Source organism: Micromys minutus (genome assembly GCF_963924665.1).
Source record: "Micromys minutus genome assembly, chromosome: 27".
In the NCBI taxonomy this organism is placed as follows: domain Eukaryota; kingdom Metazoa; phylum Chordata; class Mammalia; order Rodentia; family Muridae; genus Micromys; species Micromys minutus.
The window spans coordinates 36,185,134-36,200,506 of NC_137962.1; the positions used below are offsets into that span (position 1 = coordinate 36,185,134).

The 15,373-nt window shown below is 45.9% G+C and overlaps 1 protein-coding gene across 1 annotated transcript; it reads left to right on the forward strand.

Moving 5' to 3' along the window:
• Positions 1-10,223: 10,223 nt before the first annotated feature.
• On the forward strand, positions 10,224-14,165 carry LOC308438193 (cytochrome P450 2D26; the record flags this gene model as incomplete). Its single annotated transcript, XM_080939488.1, has 9 exons — positions 10,224-10,412; positions 11,019-11,190; positions 11,456-11,608; positions 11,687-11,847; positions 12,501-12,677; positions 12,861-13,002; positions 13,186-13,373; positions 13,745-13,886; positions 13,987-14,165. 9 exons carry the CDS (start codon positions 10,224-10,226, stop codon positions 14,163-14,165), a joined length of 1,503 nt encoding a protein of 500 aa, XP_080795614.1.
• Between the last annotated feature and the right edge of the window lie 1,208 nt (positions 14,166-15,373).

Here is a 15,373-nt window from a genome sequence, read left to right on the forward strand (position 1 = left end):
CTGGCTCCCCCCAGTGATGTTTGTTGGGACTGCAGCTCCAGAGGCTGCCCATTTCTTAAGCTAGACCTTGGCACTCTTGGGGGAAAAGCTGGGAATTGGAAGTTCCTTTCAATGTCATGATTATTTCCAAAAGAGTGGGAGGGGGAGAGGGAGGGGAAAGAAAGAAAAAGAACTGTTATAAAAATGAACAAACCTTCCTCTTACTAGAGCTACACTGGCTGACTTCTCAAAGTTTTTGGGTCATGTAGGGCTTTCTGGAGCCTCTAGGGCTCAAGTGTAGACCTAATCCACCTTATAGCTACAGTATTTTGAATCAGTGTCTTGTGACAATGTCCAGAGCGCCCACCTGTACATTGTACATTTAACCCCATGAATCAGTATTGGCCATCAATAGACTGTCATGTGCAAGCAGTGCAGAGTTGCAGCTCTGAGCAAGTAGCATTCAGTGCAGTGCACATGTTTACTTGCTATCACTTACGCTCTTGTATCATGAAAACACCTGCCTCTGAGGACCCTGGGGAGGACTGATGAGTTGGCATGCAGTGGGAACAGCAGTGCTTGGCACAGAAGTACCAATTCTTGGAAGGCACACTCTTTAATTTTCCTTGTGGTTGGCCTATCCTAACCACAGGCCTCTGGCATAAGAGGAATACCACTCTCCATTTGCCATTAAAATGACTTGGAGGCAGGCTTGACACACAAAAAGTAAAGGTAAATGACGATTAGTTTCCATTTGAAAAGAACCTGGACCATCCTTTAGATGTCAGTTCTCTGACAGTGACCCGAAGTTTCATTCCACAGTAATATCTAAGAAGTCCCCAAGTTGTGAGTCTTGCTTTATTAATCAGCTGAATGACTTCACACTTGTTCTAAAGATTATGTAGACTCTAGCTACCTTCTCCCTGTCCTTTGCTTGGTTACACAGGCCATTCTATTAGTACTCGCTGTTACAACTTAGCCTTTACTTCCCATCAGCCCCTCACTTTCGGCAAACAAGAGGACCAGTGATGCTTGGGCCATGGAGTCCAGCCTGCCCAGCTTATTTTTCCTTCCTCCCACCTTCATACTCTAGCACACCTGGTCCTCAACCTGTGGGACGCAACCCCTTTGTGTGTGTGTGAGGTGTCAAATGACCCTTCACAGGAGTCACATATCAGATACAATTCATGACAACAGAATTACAGTTATGAGCTAGTAATAATGGTTTTTGGTCAGAGGTCACTACAGTGCTAATGGGGTCACAGCATTAGGAAGATTGAGAACTGCTGCTCTAACATGCAAGTTAACAGCTTGGTTCAACAAAGGGCAGCTTTGGCTCCTTTATAAGGAACTAAGTGCCTAGACAATACTAATATTTCCTTTATCATAAGTGACTAGAGTTAAGAACTATGAGGTGTCCTCAAAGAGTCCAGGAAGCAACCATGAGGGTACAGATCCAAAGGCAAAGGGCTGAGTGTGTATATAGGGCAGCAAAGATGGCACAGAAGGACCAGTGACCAGGACAGGCACTTTAATGGGAGTGGTGATGTAGTCAAGCAATACAGTAAAAATCATTGAATTCCATGGGGGAGACATGGTATTTAGAAGGAACTGGGGGCAGGACCTTAGGATGGTCCTGAAATTAGAGAAGGAAAGTTACTGTGAGTAGAGTGCACTGTCTAGAGAACTTGCTTACATGCACAGCACATATTTTATTTCACAGACCAGAAGTGACAGGAACGACAGAGACTATGTGTTGACCCTCCATAGCTTCAGTGTGAACAAAAGAATAACTGGAGTAGTGGATGACTAAGACTGTTCTAGCTGGTAGGCCTGTGGGTGATGGACTGAAGGACACAAGGAAGGGAGGGGAGAGGCACTCACATCTTCACTTCCAGGACACCTCTTTAGCCCTAACATAATCCTTACATGGATCAGCCCCTCAACAGAGATAGAAGAATGTCCTAATCCTAAACCAAACTAGTGTGGTTCATCCCTCATCTACAACTGATGTCACATGTTCATTAGGATGCTGGATCTGCTGGAAGAAACATGAAGGTGGAAGTTGGCTTCTTTTGCAAAGTACCATGGTTACTGGTGTCTTATGTAGAGCAATCTCCATGCACCTAGAGCCTCACCAGAATGTTCGTGCAGTGACTGTTAACCTGGGATGGTGGCCACCTCAGCCCTGCTAGCCTGGATACTGCTACAAGTGATTCTACACTTAGATATATGATGTTGGGCTAGAGCTGGAAGGAAAAGTATGGCGGCAAACCCTGAATGACATGACACTTGTGGCTCCTAGCATTGGCTTGACCAGAATTCTACCAAAGTGATAGACATCTTTCTCACATGGATCAATCCTTAACATGGTAATAGACTGTTGGGTGAAGTCTCCTGTATGAATCCACTGAGGCAATATGCTGTTTTTCCAGGCCATATCCAAAAGGACACTGACGGTATTATGGGGGCAGGTGTGGCCTCTACAAATGTCACACCAGACCTGCATGCCTTTTACCAAATGCTATGATTTATGAGGCACAACACTTTGGAAATATAATACTAGTGAATTTGTCCCATGTGACATTTGTGAAATATTTGGTGTCCAGCTGGGTGGTGGTGGTGGTGCACCCCTTTAATCCCAGCACTCAGGAGGCAGAGGCAGACTGTTGTCTTGAGTTGAAGGTCAGCCTGGTCTACAAAGCAAGTTTTAGGACAGGGCTACAAAGAGAAATCGTGTCTTCAAAATGGGGGAGGGGCTTTCTCAAACCTAAATTATGCATGGACTCTCTTCTCTAGCATAGCCACACTAAATAAAGGTTACCTTGTTCTGAATTTTGAACATATGTATATGAGTGTTTGTACAATGTGGCCATTTCCCACAGTTTCCAAGGAAGTGGGAAAACAAAAGGAAGCAAGTGACAGGATTTTAGAAAGCATAGACAAGGGGTTGGGCAAGGAGAACTACAGGGCTCTTCTACAGTGGCAGGAAGCTTCTAGGTGCAGATGAACTTAGTGACACCTTCCAGGAAACACCAACCCGTCTTTGGTGCTGAAGGATGAGAGCACCTGGGAAATGCCCTCCCTCCTCCCCCATCCTGAACATTTTAGGGTCACCTTATGAAGCAAGAACCTTCATGCCATACTCAGCAGGTGTCTCTGGGGTGCCTGGATCCCTATGCCTTTCCTAGGGTATCTTGGAGGATGGAGCCAGATCCCAAACTGAGTTCACTCCCAGGCTGCTTTACATGCTTCAGGCTGACATCCCTGGCTAACATGAAGCCCCTCCTTTAGTTTCTTGGTGTCCACTGGACAGTCCACACAGTGATCATGGCAACTTCAACATTTCCAGTTAGCTCAATTCCAGTTGTGTACAGTCATACACCCAGCAGGGATAAGAATTCAGATGTACAATAAGCAACTATTAAGACAACCGTTTACTTTCTTGATCTAGCTTCAGTTCATGTCTATTGGGCTCTCAAACAACAATCTACAATCAACACCCAACTGTGTCATCCCTCTGCAACAAATGACTTGGATGATATGAAAATGAGCAAGAGCAGTGACATTCAGTACGTGAGGCTAACGGGCTGTATAGAGAATTCAAGAGCTGCCTGTGTCTCATACACATAATAAGTAACAGTAAGTGATAGAGGGAAGCAAGAAGGATGAAGAGAGAGACCTGTGCTGATGTCCACCAAGTGACAGCTAACCCTCATGGACACCCATCAATAGCTGCTGGGTTGGTGAGAATCAGCTGTGGGCAGAAATCAATTTAAAAGGAAAAATACCCTGAACTTCTCTGTTTTTAAACAGTAGTTCTCTATTCCTTACTCCATTCAGCTGCCAATGACCACTGTGTTTTTCTGAATTTACATAGTGGAATCCCATATTTTTCTTTCTTTTGTGAGTAGTTTATTTCACCTTAGGTTCATTCACCTTGTATGTAGCTGATATCAGTACTCTTGTTTAAGGTAAAATAACATTCTATTATATAAATATATAATCTACTCTTTGTTTCCTTCATTTTAATTAGTTAAGATTGGAGAGCCACCATCTAAAAATATTACATGGAAAATTTGAGACATTTTCAGCTTTAGATTTTGAACCACAATAATATATGTTTGCATTTGACTTCTTTAGTCACACCATGTACATGAATGATGCATTTTCCAAACTTTTCAACTTCTACAGCATACTGATGTATTTATTACTGGTCACTCCAACAGATAATCACTTTACAGAGGGCTCTCTGTTAAGACCTTTAATATTGGGATCACAGTGTCTGCACATAAGGAATAAAGCCGCAGAGAACAAATGCCACATCACAGTGCCTTGTCCTTCCTCTCACCTCATTGCCCGGACAACGTGTCATCTCCCATCATTCTATGAGAAGTGTGTGTAGCATTGAAGCAACTTGAGAGACCACGTTCAAAGCCTCCCATTATCTCTATTGCCATCGCTGCTCTGTGAATACTATTGAGCTCTCATTGCCTTAATAATGTAGCACTTGATTGTTATTATAGTTGCACTTGCATAAGAAAAGCCATAGTATGCTTTATGGTTTAGCTCTATCAGCCATTTTAGGGTGGTCTTGGGAAAGGTCTTTGGTTCCATGGAAAAGGGGGACTGCCGCTACTGCTCCATGTTTTTTGTTTGTTAGTTCATCTGTCAATGGACACTTGTGAACTATGTATCTGTGAGCATGGATGTCCAATGACCCTTTCTGGGAACCTCCTTAGCCTTCTGTGTGATTCTCTGAAGGAACTCCAGGTGATAGCATCCTTAGTTTTGTTTAACTATCCTCAGTGCCCATTAATACTCTATGAAGAATGAACAGGCTCTGCAAGCTCTGCCCTCTGAAAGTGTTTCTAAGGCTGTTTTGATAGAAGCCACACTAATGAATGTGACAGTATAGTTATGGCCTCATTGTCTTAATAATAAACTACAGTGGTCATTGTTTATGTGCCTGTTGGTTGTTGCTTTGCAGAAATGTCTATGCAAGCCTTTGGCTCATGTTTGATTCAGATATCTGATGCATATTTTTATTTCTGAGTATTACTGTCTTGGCACACCTGGATTGTCATAAGTTTCTCCTATCCACGATTTCTCTTTCCCTGTTTTGACAATGGCCATTTTAAAGAACATTTATTTTTTATTTAGGTGTGTGTGCCACATGTGCATGCAGAGGTAAGGAGAAGTTGGCTCAACCGGAAGAAAATAGAATTTTCTTTTCACAATGTAGCTCCACGAGATCAAACTCAGATTGTTGGACTGGGTCGCAGACGTTCACCCACCAAGTCATCTCAGCAGCCAGGCAGTGACTTGTGACACACAGAAGTTTTTAGCTACTAAAAATTAGAAGAAGGAGGAGGAAGAGGAGGAGGAAGAAGGAAAAAGAAGAAGGGAGAAAGAGGAGGATGAAGAAGGAAAAGGAGAAGGAGAAGGAGAAGAAGGAAGAAGAAGGAGGAGAAGAAGAAGGAATAAGGAGAAGGAAGAAGGAGAAGGAAGAAGGAGAAGGAAGAAGGAGATAGCTGGGCAGTGGTGGTGCCTTTGATGCCAGCATGTGGGAGGCAGAGGCAATTCTGAATTCAGGCTAGCCTAGTCTACAGATGAAGTTCCAGGATAGCTGGGGCTACACAGAGAAACCCTGTTTCAAAACACTCACTCACTTTGTCTTCAGTTCTTTGATGCATGTGCCACTGTGTCCTACGCAAGCAACCACCACCAACTCACTCTTCTGGAGTTTTCAAGGCGTTTTCTAGGAGTTTACAGGTGAGTACATACCTTCAGATCTTAGATGCATTTAAACCTCATTTTTGTTTGTGGTACTAGCTTTTGGCCAAGCTTCATTCTTATTGGGTTCCCCAGTGCTGTTTTCTTGCTAAAACTGTCTTCTGTGTGGAACAGTGTTAGGGCTCATCGTTTGACCATACACCAGGTACTCACTCTGGAAAGTACACTAGGCAATTTCCTAATGCAATTCACAGAGTCTTACTAATTCAAACTTAAATGGTGATCTCTTGATATTCTATACAAATTTGAGGAATTTTGTAGTCAGATATGAACTGTATGAGTACTGTGAGGCTGGGAGATAAAGAGTTCAGTACCATTATAGTCTTGTCATAATACCATATGTATGTGGCCTTTCATTGGAAGACACTTATGGGTCACATGACTATCCCTGGGGCTGATTTCTAGGAGGTCTCCTTTGGTATATACCTTCTTTGCATAATAATACTATGGTAAGGGTCATATTCATAATCCAGAACATTGGTGTGACAGGCCTTTGTGACTGAATTATATAAAAAAATTATCAGTGGTAACCACTTCTCATACATTTTAGTCTTGTTTGACTTGTTTTGTTTGTTGAAATGATGTATCACTAGGTTGCCCAGGCAGTTATGGGTAATTTCTTAAATTCTTAATTCAGAACTTTAAGTACTGAGATCATAAGAACATACTACACACTCTGTGCATACTCCAGATTTTCACTGTTACCCTCTTAGCTTAACAGTGTGAGTAGGAACCCCTGGGGATGATGGTCAGAGACTAGTTATAACTGTCAGCTGGCCCCAGCATCTCAAGGATGAATCTCTCAAACTCTGCATCATTCCAGAAGTAGGCAGATCTTTTTGAGTTCAAGGCCAGCCTGGTGTATAGAGTGAATTCCAGGCCAGCCAGGACTACACAGAGAAACCCTGTCTCAAAAATAACAAAGCAAAAATGTTTTTACTTCTTTGATGTATTCCATTTACATATTATTCAGTGACTTCTGATGTTTTTTAACTTATTCATTTTGTGTGTGTGTGTAATTCTTCATAGGAAAATGAATTACACATGTGTGCACATCCTCATTTCTGTGTTGAAGCCAGAGGTCAAAGGTGAATGTCTTCTTTAGTCCCTCTATTTTATTAGTTGAGACAATGTTGCTCTGCACTTGAAGCCCACTCATTGAGGTAGACTGACTCACCAGCAGCTCTGACCATCCTTCCTTTCCTACCTTCCTAGCACTGGGGTTGTAGAAGTGGCTGGAGTATCTCTATGCTAGGACATGAACTCATGCTTACACAGCCAGCACCATACTGTGAGCGCCACTGCCCTGCCTGAAAATACTTGTCTTTTTGATGCTAGTTTATGTATAATACTGCTTGTCATTCTGTTCCCCTTATAGTTTAGTTAATTGTTACTTCATATAGCACATTCATTGTTAAATTAGAAAAGAACAAGTGTTTTGTTTTGTTTTTTTGTGTTGACCTTTTACCTTTGCTGAAATTGTTTGATGTTTTCAGATGGTATTGTGAAACCTTCCTGTTTTCTGCATGCACAATTATATCATCTATGGTCAAAAATCATGCTCTTCCTGCCTACTTGAGATCTATTGTCTCAGGTGAGATGTGCCCACACCTCTACACTCAGAACCAAGAACCTCCGCTGTGCCCACTGTCATATTTCATTTGATTTCAGACTTTTATGAGACTGATGACCCTGCTCTACCTACAAGTAAACAGTGCCATGGCAGAACCTGATTCAGTGATTGCCAGGCATGGCCCTACACCCCAACCCCTTGGACTATGTTCTTTGTGACTATAAGTCACAGGGCTTATCTAGGTCCCAGAACAGTTTTGCCAACTGCAACTACTTCTTCAGCAAGGAAAGTTGAAATGGAGGTTGGTCAGTGTTATGATCCTTCTCAGCAGTCCATTTTGTGTGCATTTTAGGAATACACAAAATACTTGCACAGGTATTATTTATGAGGTTGATTCTCAATATTTTATATTTCTTTACATACCAAGTACATCATCTCAACCATTGGTGCTGTGGTTTGAGATTTTATAGGTAGTAGACCATGGTAATAGACCACAGTCTAGCTGTGGCCTCACGCCATGAGGAGTACAGTAACCACCCAGGGATGAAAGTGTCACCAACCCTAGCCAAACTCGGCCATCCTTTGCTCAAACTAAGCTTTCCCAAGGCGACACTCAAGAGTCACAGTCATCCCAGAGAGTCACTTCTCAGGATACTTAGGGAATGAAGGAATACCTAGAGATGGCTCTGAGACTCACTGCTGGTCTTCATGTCAATAAAACGAGGAAGACCAAAGGCAGAAAAGGGAAAAAATGGTTCACAGGACAGAGTCCAGGAGAGATGTGCTCAGATTTCATCTGTCCACTTTCAGTGGAGTCCAAAGGACAGCGATGAAGTATCTGTTGACATGTGTGCAGAGAAGTGCAAACATGGGAGCCCTGCTGTCCCCTGATGGCCAGGACTCAGTCCCAGCTTCCTGTTGTGGACATGGCACACCTGCACTGCTGGTATGAATATCCAAAACCCAGTCCACCTAAAGTCAAATGATCCTGACAGACCAAAGTTGTTCCCATGGCTGAGAGGACAGGTACAAAGGATGAAGGGAAGTAGACAGTGCCACCAGGCAGGTGGTCAGCAGAACATCCAGGTCTCTCCTAGGAACTGTAGACATAGGGGAACACATTAGTGCACACAGTGTGTGACATCCCTCACCTGTCTGTGCACTTACCTCACAGGGGCTCACCTGTAGCAGGAAAATCAGGCCTGAGTTATCCCATGCCACACTGGAGGCCAACACCCAGTCAGCACCATATATGACACCCCAAAAAGGTAGAAATTGCTACAGAGAGGAATGGTCCTGGAATTAACCTCCATGCTCTCGTCTTACCTGATCTGTGTCATCACAAAAGAAACCTACCTGCCTAAGCTCAGTAACGACATCTCAGTTGGCTCCCATCTCCCACTGCTGACATGTAATTACTACTCCCATACCTTGTTTGTAGTTCAATCCAAGTTGCCATCTTATTATAATTCAGCTGAGCAGGGCCAAGAGAAATAGGCAGGGGCATGCAGTGAGATGGGGGTGGGGGGATGAGAAGGGAACCTGCCTACCCAGCCCACAGGCCTCTAGCATGAGGGAAGCACTACTTTACCTATCTCCATGTAGAAGACTGTCAGTGGAAAGACTAGTCCACCAAGAAACAAAGGATGAAATAGGGACAGGCCACCATGTAAGAAGTATCTGGTCTAACCTACAGGCCTCTGGGACTCTCAACAGTTGTTGACAGTTTCTCAGCTTTCTCAGATCTGACCAAAGATTCTTTCAGGTTCTGAGTCTAGCCTTCCTCCTCAGCTAGGTAACCTCAGACCTGAACACAAGAATCCAGAAGCTACAACCACCTTCTTCCCACTGCCCCGACCACAAAACTAGTCTGTGGCACTTGCTCTCTCAGCCGGGCACTGTGTCCTGCAGTGCCTGTAAGTCCCTTGTGTCCTAAAAACAACATGCTCCTAGAGCCTCCAGGATGGTCTTAACCCAGTGTGTGACAGTATTCACAAATATCTCTAAAACACTGCCCACATAGCACTAAGAAGACACCTCTCCAGAGATCTTAAGACGACTGTTAGCACAGGGCTTGGGCTAACAAGAAGTCAAGGGTGAGTAAAATTAGACAGTGGTCTCCAGGTGACAACCACCTGGACATCTAGCTGGCCTTTCCAGGATTCTATTGACAGTTGGTGACGGCCTTTCAGCTTTCCTGGGTGAGAGCTAAGAAGTCCCCAGGTCTTGAATTTGGGCTTCCTGCAGAGTTGAGTGGCCTCCCACCTGTACTCAAGGCTCCACAGGCTGGAGCTACCTTCCTCACACTGCCTCTCCCTCACCCTCATCACCTAGCCACACAGGCCTCTTCAGTGGCCCTTGCTGCACAGTGATAGTGCCCATGGTGTCATTCAGACCTCATGTCCTACTAGCCAAGTGTTCCATGAAGCCTCCAAAAGGTCCTGCTCCAATCTGAGACAAACAATGCCCTCAGGCCCCTCAGATCTTTGCCCATGTGGCAAATCAGCCTATGACCCTGCACCTTGAGGCAGGGTCCACATTATGTGCCTGTAGTGCTCACGGTGTCCAGCTCACCATAACCACTGTGCAGCTCTCTGTGGAGATACCAGTGTCACTCCTCTGGATAAGCACCACAGGAGAGAGGAAAGGGCAGGAACATCTGATGTTGACTTTCCCTGAACTTTTCTGACACCCCCTTCTCCTATACAGGCTCTGTTTAAACATTAACACAGCTACTTGGCTCAAGGCACAGAACAAAGTGCAGCCTTACCTCTTTATAAGGGACCAGGTTCCCAGTCTGACATAAGAAAATCTTTCTGATTCTAAGTGTCTGGAACGAGTAATCCTTCAAACGCCCGGAAGCAGTGGGACAGCCATGGGGCTGCTGATTGGAGATGATCTATGGGCTGTGGTCATATTCACAGCCATCTTCTTGCTTCTGGTGGACCTGGTGCACCGGCGCAAGTTCTGGAGTGCCGAATACCCTCCGGGCCCTGTGCCACTCCCTGGGCTGGGAAACCTGTTACAAGTGGACTTCGAGAACATGCCATACAGCTTGTACAAGGTGGGAGAGGTAGTGGTGGAGTACAGTAGAGGTCAGAGTACCCCAGGCAGCATGTGGTGGTGCTCAAGCCACAAGGAAGACAGGAAGATGGCCCCAAAGAGGAAAAAGGGTTGTTGGTAAAACAAAGTGGTGTTAGGGGCTGTGTGCACAGTAGTCTCTTCCTGCTGTTTAGTCTCAAGCCTGGCTGTCCATCTCAGGAACCTGAATTTCCCTGTTGTATGATGGAGTATAAAGGAGCCCAAGAACCTTGCTCAGGCTGGGTCTCAGCTGAATTATAATATTTGCTCTGAGTTCTTTACTGAGTTGAGAAGATATGGTTGGCAAGCCACAAGGAGCCCCGACCACAGGCTGGGGATGTAAGTCTGTGATAGAGCATTTGCCTAGTATGTTAGAAAAAAGGTTCAATAAGTATCATACGTATGTATACACACACACACACACACACACACACACAGAGAGAGAGAGAGAGAGAGAGACAGAGACAGAGACAGAGACAGAGACAGAGACACACAGAGAGAGAGGCAGAGAAAGACTTGTGTGAGGAACCTTGATCTTACACCCTGTAGAGACATCTACTTCCTAAATTGCTCTATCCTCCTATTTCAGCTTCGAAACCACTATGGTGACGTGTTCGGTCTGCAGATGGCCTGGAAGCCTGTGGTTGTGATCAACGGACTGAAGGCAGTACGGGAACTGCTGGTGACCTATGGAGAGGACACTGCTGACCGGCCCCTACTGCCTATCTATAATCACCTGGGCTATGGGCACAAATCAAAAGGCAAAGTGCTATAGCGTGGGCAAGGCAGGGAGAATAGGGTTTGAGAGGGGTGAGCAGAAGATGAGCAGGTCTAATGGAGATGATGTGGTTAGGCAATGCAAGGGAAAGACACTGGGATGGAGAGGGGAGTCTGTGGAATGGAAAGTGCCAATGTGTGCTAGGAAAATGTGGGGCCTTGACTGCCAAGACTAACCAAAGGGAAATGTTGGGAACAGGGGAGACAGCACAGCCAGGTGTCCTTGGTTACACACAGATGTGCCTGCAGGTGTGATCCTTGCACCTTACGGTCCTGAATGGCGAGAGCAGAGGAGATTCTCTGTGTCCACCCTGCGAGACTTTGGCCTGGGCAAGAAATCTCTGGAGCAGTGGGTGTCAGAGGAAGCTGGCCACCTCTGTGACACCTTCACCAAGGAGGCTGGTGAGTGATGTTTGAGATGCAGAATGTGGGCAGGGACTGATAAGCAACACCATGACTTGCTTGTATCTCTGTTCCTAGAACATCCCTTCAATCCCAGCATCCTCCTGAGTAAAGCTGTGAGCAATGTGATCTCCTCCCTTTGTTATTGTCGGCGATTTGAATATGAAGACCCTTTCTTCAACAGGATGCTCAAAACATTGAAGGAAAGCTTTGGAGAGGACACTGGCTTCATTGCAGAGGTATGTGGCTCAGAGCAGTGGACACGGCCACTTCTATGCTATAAATCCTAACAGAGTAAGAATTCATGGTGGTTGGTGTCGGGGTCTGGTGTGATAGTCAAGTGCAGAGAGAAAGGCTTGGACATTGACAAACCTCAGATAACCAGAGGGGAGGGGTGGACCAAGAGCTCTAGAGAGGGGGTAAGCTTCTGCCCTCTGTGTGCAGGGAAACCACACAGCCTGTTATATTTAAAGGTAGAATTTTTTCCCTCACCCTGTGCTACAAGAGAGCATGAGGCTAGAACTGAGGAAGAAGCAGGTGATGGGTAGGTACAAACAGATCGAGTCAATTGTGGAAGAAGCTGGGAACTGTGACTGGTCCAGGCGAACATTGTGCAGAAACAGCAAAAGAGATAGATGGTCAGTGGGTAAAGATGCTTTCCAAGCAAGCCAGGAGACCTGAGCTGGATCCCTGAATCCCATATCAGGATAGAACTTACTCTATAAGTTGTTCTCTGACTCCCAAACATGAGCCACTATACATGTGCGATAATGTACATGCAAGCACATGCATATACATGTGCAAGTGTGTGCACACACACCAACATACAAATAAAATGACAAATTCTTAATTAGAAATAAAAGCAACCGACCCTGTTTTGTTTCTTTCACAGGTGCTGAATGCAATCCCAATTCTTCTTCACATCCCTGGGCTTCCTGGCAAAGCCTTTCCCAAGCTGAATTTGTTCATAGCCTTAGTGGATAAGATGTTAATTGAGCACAAGACAACCTGGGATCCTAACCAGCCACCCCGAGATTTGACTGATGCCTTCCTAGCAGAGACAGAGAAGGTGATGGGCAGCTCTATGAGGTGTGGCCAGGGGTTGTGTGCTGAGGTCCTGTGAGCTGTGGGATCAGATGTGTGGTATTCTCTGCATCACCAAGCAACTCAGCCCCTAGGCTTCCTGGGAACTATGAGAGGCCACTGTGGGACAACTTCTTCCTACTGAGTCCACCCTTTCTGCCTGGCCCAGGCCAAGGGGAATCCTGAGAGCAGCTTCAATGATGAGAACCTGCGCATGGTGGTGATTGATCTCTTCATGGCCGGGATGGTGACCACCTCAACCACACTGACCTGGGCCCTTCTGCTCATGATCCTGCATCCAGATGTGCAGCGTGAGCCTGGCTGTGGCCGGGAGGGAAGGCAAGGGAAGAAAGATAGAGGCATTTGAGAAACTAGTGGCTCCAGCATTAGCTTGAGCCAGGCTCCCATGAGTCTGATGTGAGTCTTATCTGTCTTATTAACCCAGTGGTAGAATGATGAGCTGCTTTTTCATACACGTGATGCTATCTATCCAGGCCGTGTCCACCAGGAGATCGATGAGGTCATAGGGCAGGTGCGGCGTCCAGAGATGGCAGACCAGGCACGCATGCCGTTTACCAATGCAGTCATTCATGAGGTGCAGCGCTTTGCAGACATCGTCCCAACAAATGTACCACATATGACATCCCGAGACATTAAATTCCAAGGCTTCCTCATCCCTAAGGTAGGCATAGACACCCTCTTCTCTGAATTCACAATAGGCAAACAAGGGTAATAAAGTGCAAAACTACCACACCCTGGGTTTCCACCTGGGGACAGGATCAACATGGGTGTGAGTACACTGCTGCCATTGCCCAGGATTTTCTGGAGAAGACAATGTCCATTGAAATGAGCTTCAGGGGTTTTAGGAAACACTAGAAATGGGAGCTTTGCTGCAGGGCCTTAAATGGAATTAGAGAAGGTGCTGGGATATTCCAGGGGTGAGGGTGAATAAAAGGATCTAGTGTGTGATGTAGAGACTGTGCATGTGAACTTGGTGACAAGGGTCTAGGTGGCCCTACCCCAGTCTATGTTCATACTTTTGTCTCCTGCCAGGGGACGACCCTCATCCCCAACCTGTCCTCAGTGCTGAAGGATGAGACTGTCTGGGAGAAGCCCCTCCGCTTCCATCCTGAACACTTCCTGGATGCCCAGGGCCACTTTGTGAAGCATGAGGCCTTCATGCCATTCTCAGCAGGTACCTTTGGGGTGCCTAGTTCCCTGTCTCTATTCAGGGTGCCCTGTACGGTGGAGATCCAATCAGGCCCCAGACTGACTGAGCCCTCTCACACCCACAGGCCGCCGAGCATGCCTGGGGGAGCCCCTGGCCCGCATGGAGCTCTTCCTCTTCTTCACCTGCCTCCTGCAGCGCTTTACCTTCTCCGTGCCCGAAGGACAACCCCGGCCCAGTGATTATGGCACCTACACATTGCCAGTTACTCCAGAGCCCTACCAGCTCTGTGCAGTTGCTCGGTAGCATGGCAGGGGTTCCATCCTCTCCCCAGTTTGGCCTGATTGATGTCCAATAAACAAGTTCTGTGCCTGTAAATCAGAATCCTGGTCCAATAACCACAAAGGCTCCAATTGTATCCTGTCTTAGTGTTTTATTGCTGTAAACAGAAAGTATGACCAAGGCAAGTTTTAAAATAAGAACATTTAATTGGGGCTGGATTACAGGTTCAGAGGTGCAGTCCATTGTCATCAAGACAAGAGCATGATAGCATCCAGGCAGGCTTGGTACAGGAGGAGCTGAGAATTTTAGATCTTCATCCAAAGGAAGCCAGGAACAGCCTAAGCATCCTCTGGCAGCTAGGAGGAAAGTCTTCAAGCCTAGTCCCCATCGACACACTTCCTGCAACAAGGCCTCACCTTCTAATAGTGCCACTCCCTGGACCAAGCATATGCCAACTATCATATATACCAAGACAACAGTCTACAATCTTTATTGCCCACCTGCCTCAGACAAACCATGAACAACTTAAATGTTGCAAGAATAGAGTTTACTATTCTGTGGGACTGTGAAAGGCAGCCTGGTTCCTAGCTGAGCTAAGACTAGAAACCCGGGTCACCCTGAAGGGATGGTAGGCATTTCATCTGACTCCTGGAAAACAAGGCTCCTGTCACTTGCCTCAGCCCTCCATAGATTTGTGACCATCATTTATGTAAGGGCAATGCCCTAAGAACCGTCCATAGGTAGAGGCCATGACCACAGGTCATATAGGATCAAGATAAATCTCCATTTTAATGAGGTACTGCCCCAACCTCTGGGACTGTCAACAAGGACCTGGGACCACCTAGGAGAGAATGAGGAGGGTATGGCGGACTCGAGAGAGAATGACAGAAAGACAGGAGGTCTGATCAAGCTGCCAACTTTAATCTTTTTTCATACCAGTATTATAGGGGGTGAGTAGGAAATAGGGAGGGGTAGTTTGGGAGAACTTAGGTTTGCAGGTGCAAGACTTTGGATTTGAGAAGAGGTCAGGCGCAGACAGAGGTTGCCAGGTTACATGTTCCCGAGAAGGGTCTCAGCATATTCTATTTTCACTTGTGGTTTGTCTAGCTTTGCTGCTGTGTAAGCGATCTTAGAAACTGTGATTTTTGATTTCTGCTGAAGCAGCTTGTGTAACGTTGCTTATGGAAAGGACAGTTCTCAGCATCTCCTTCGTTACTTTTCTAAAGAGAGAA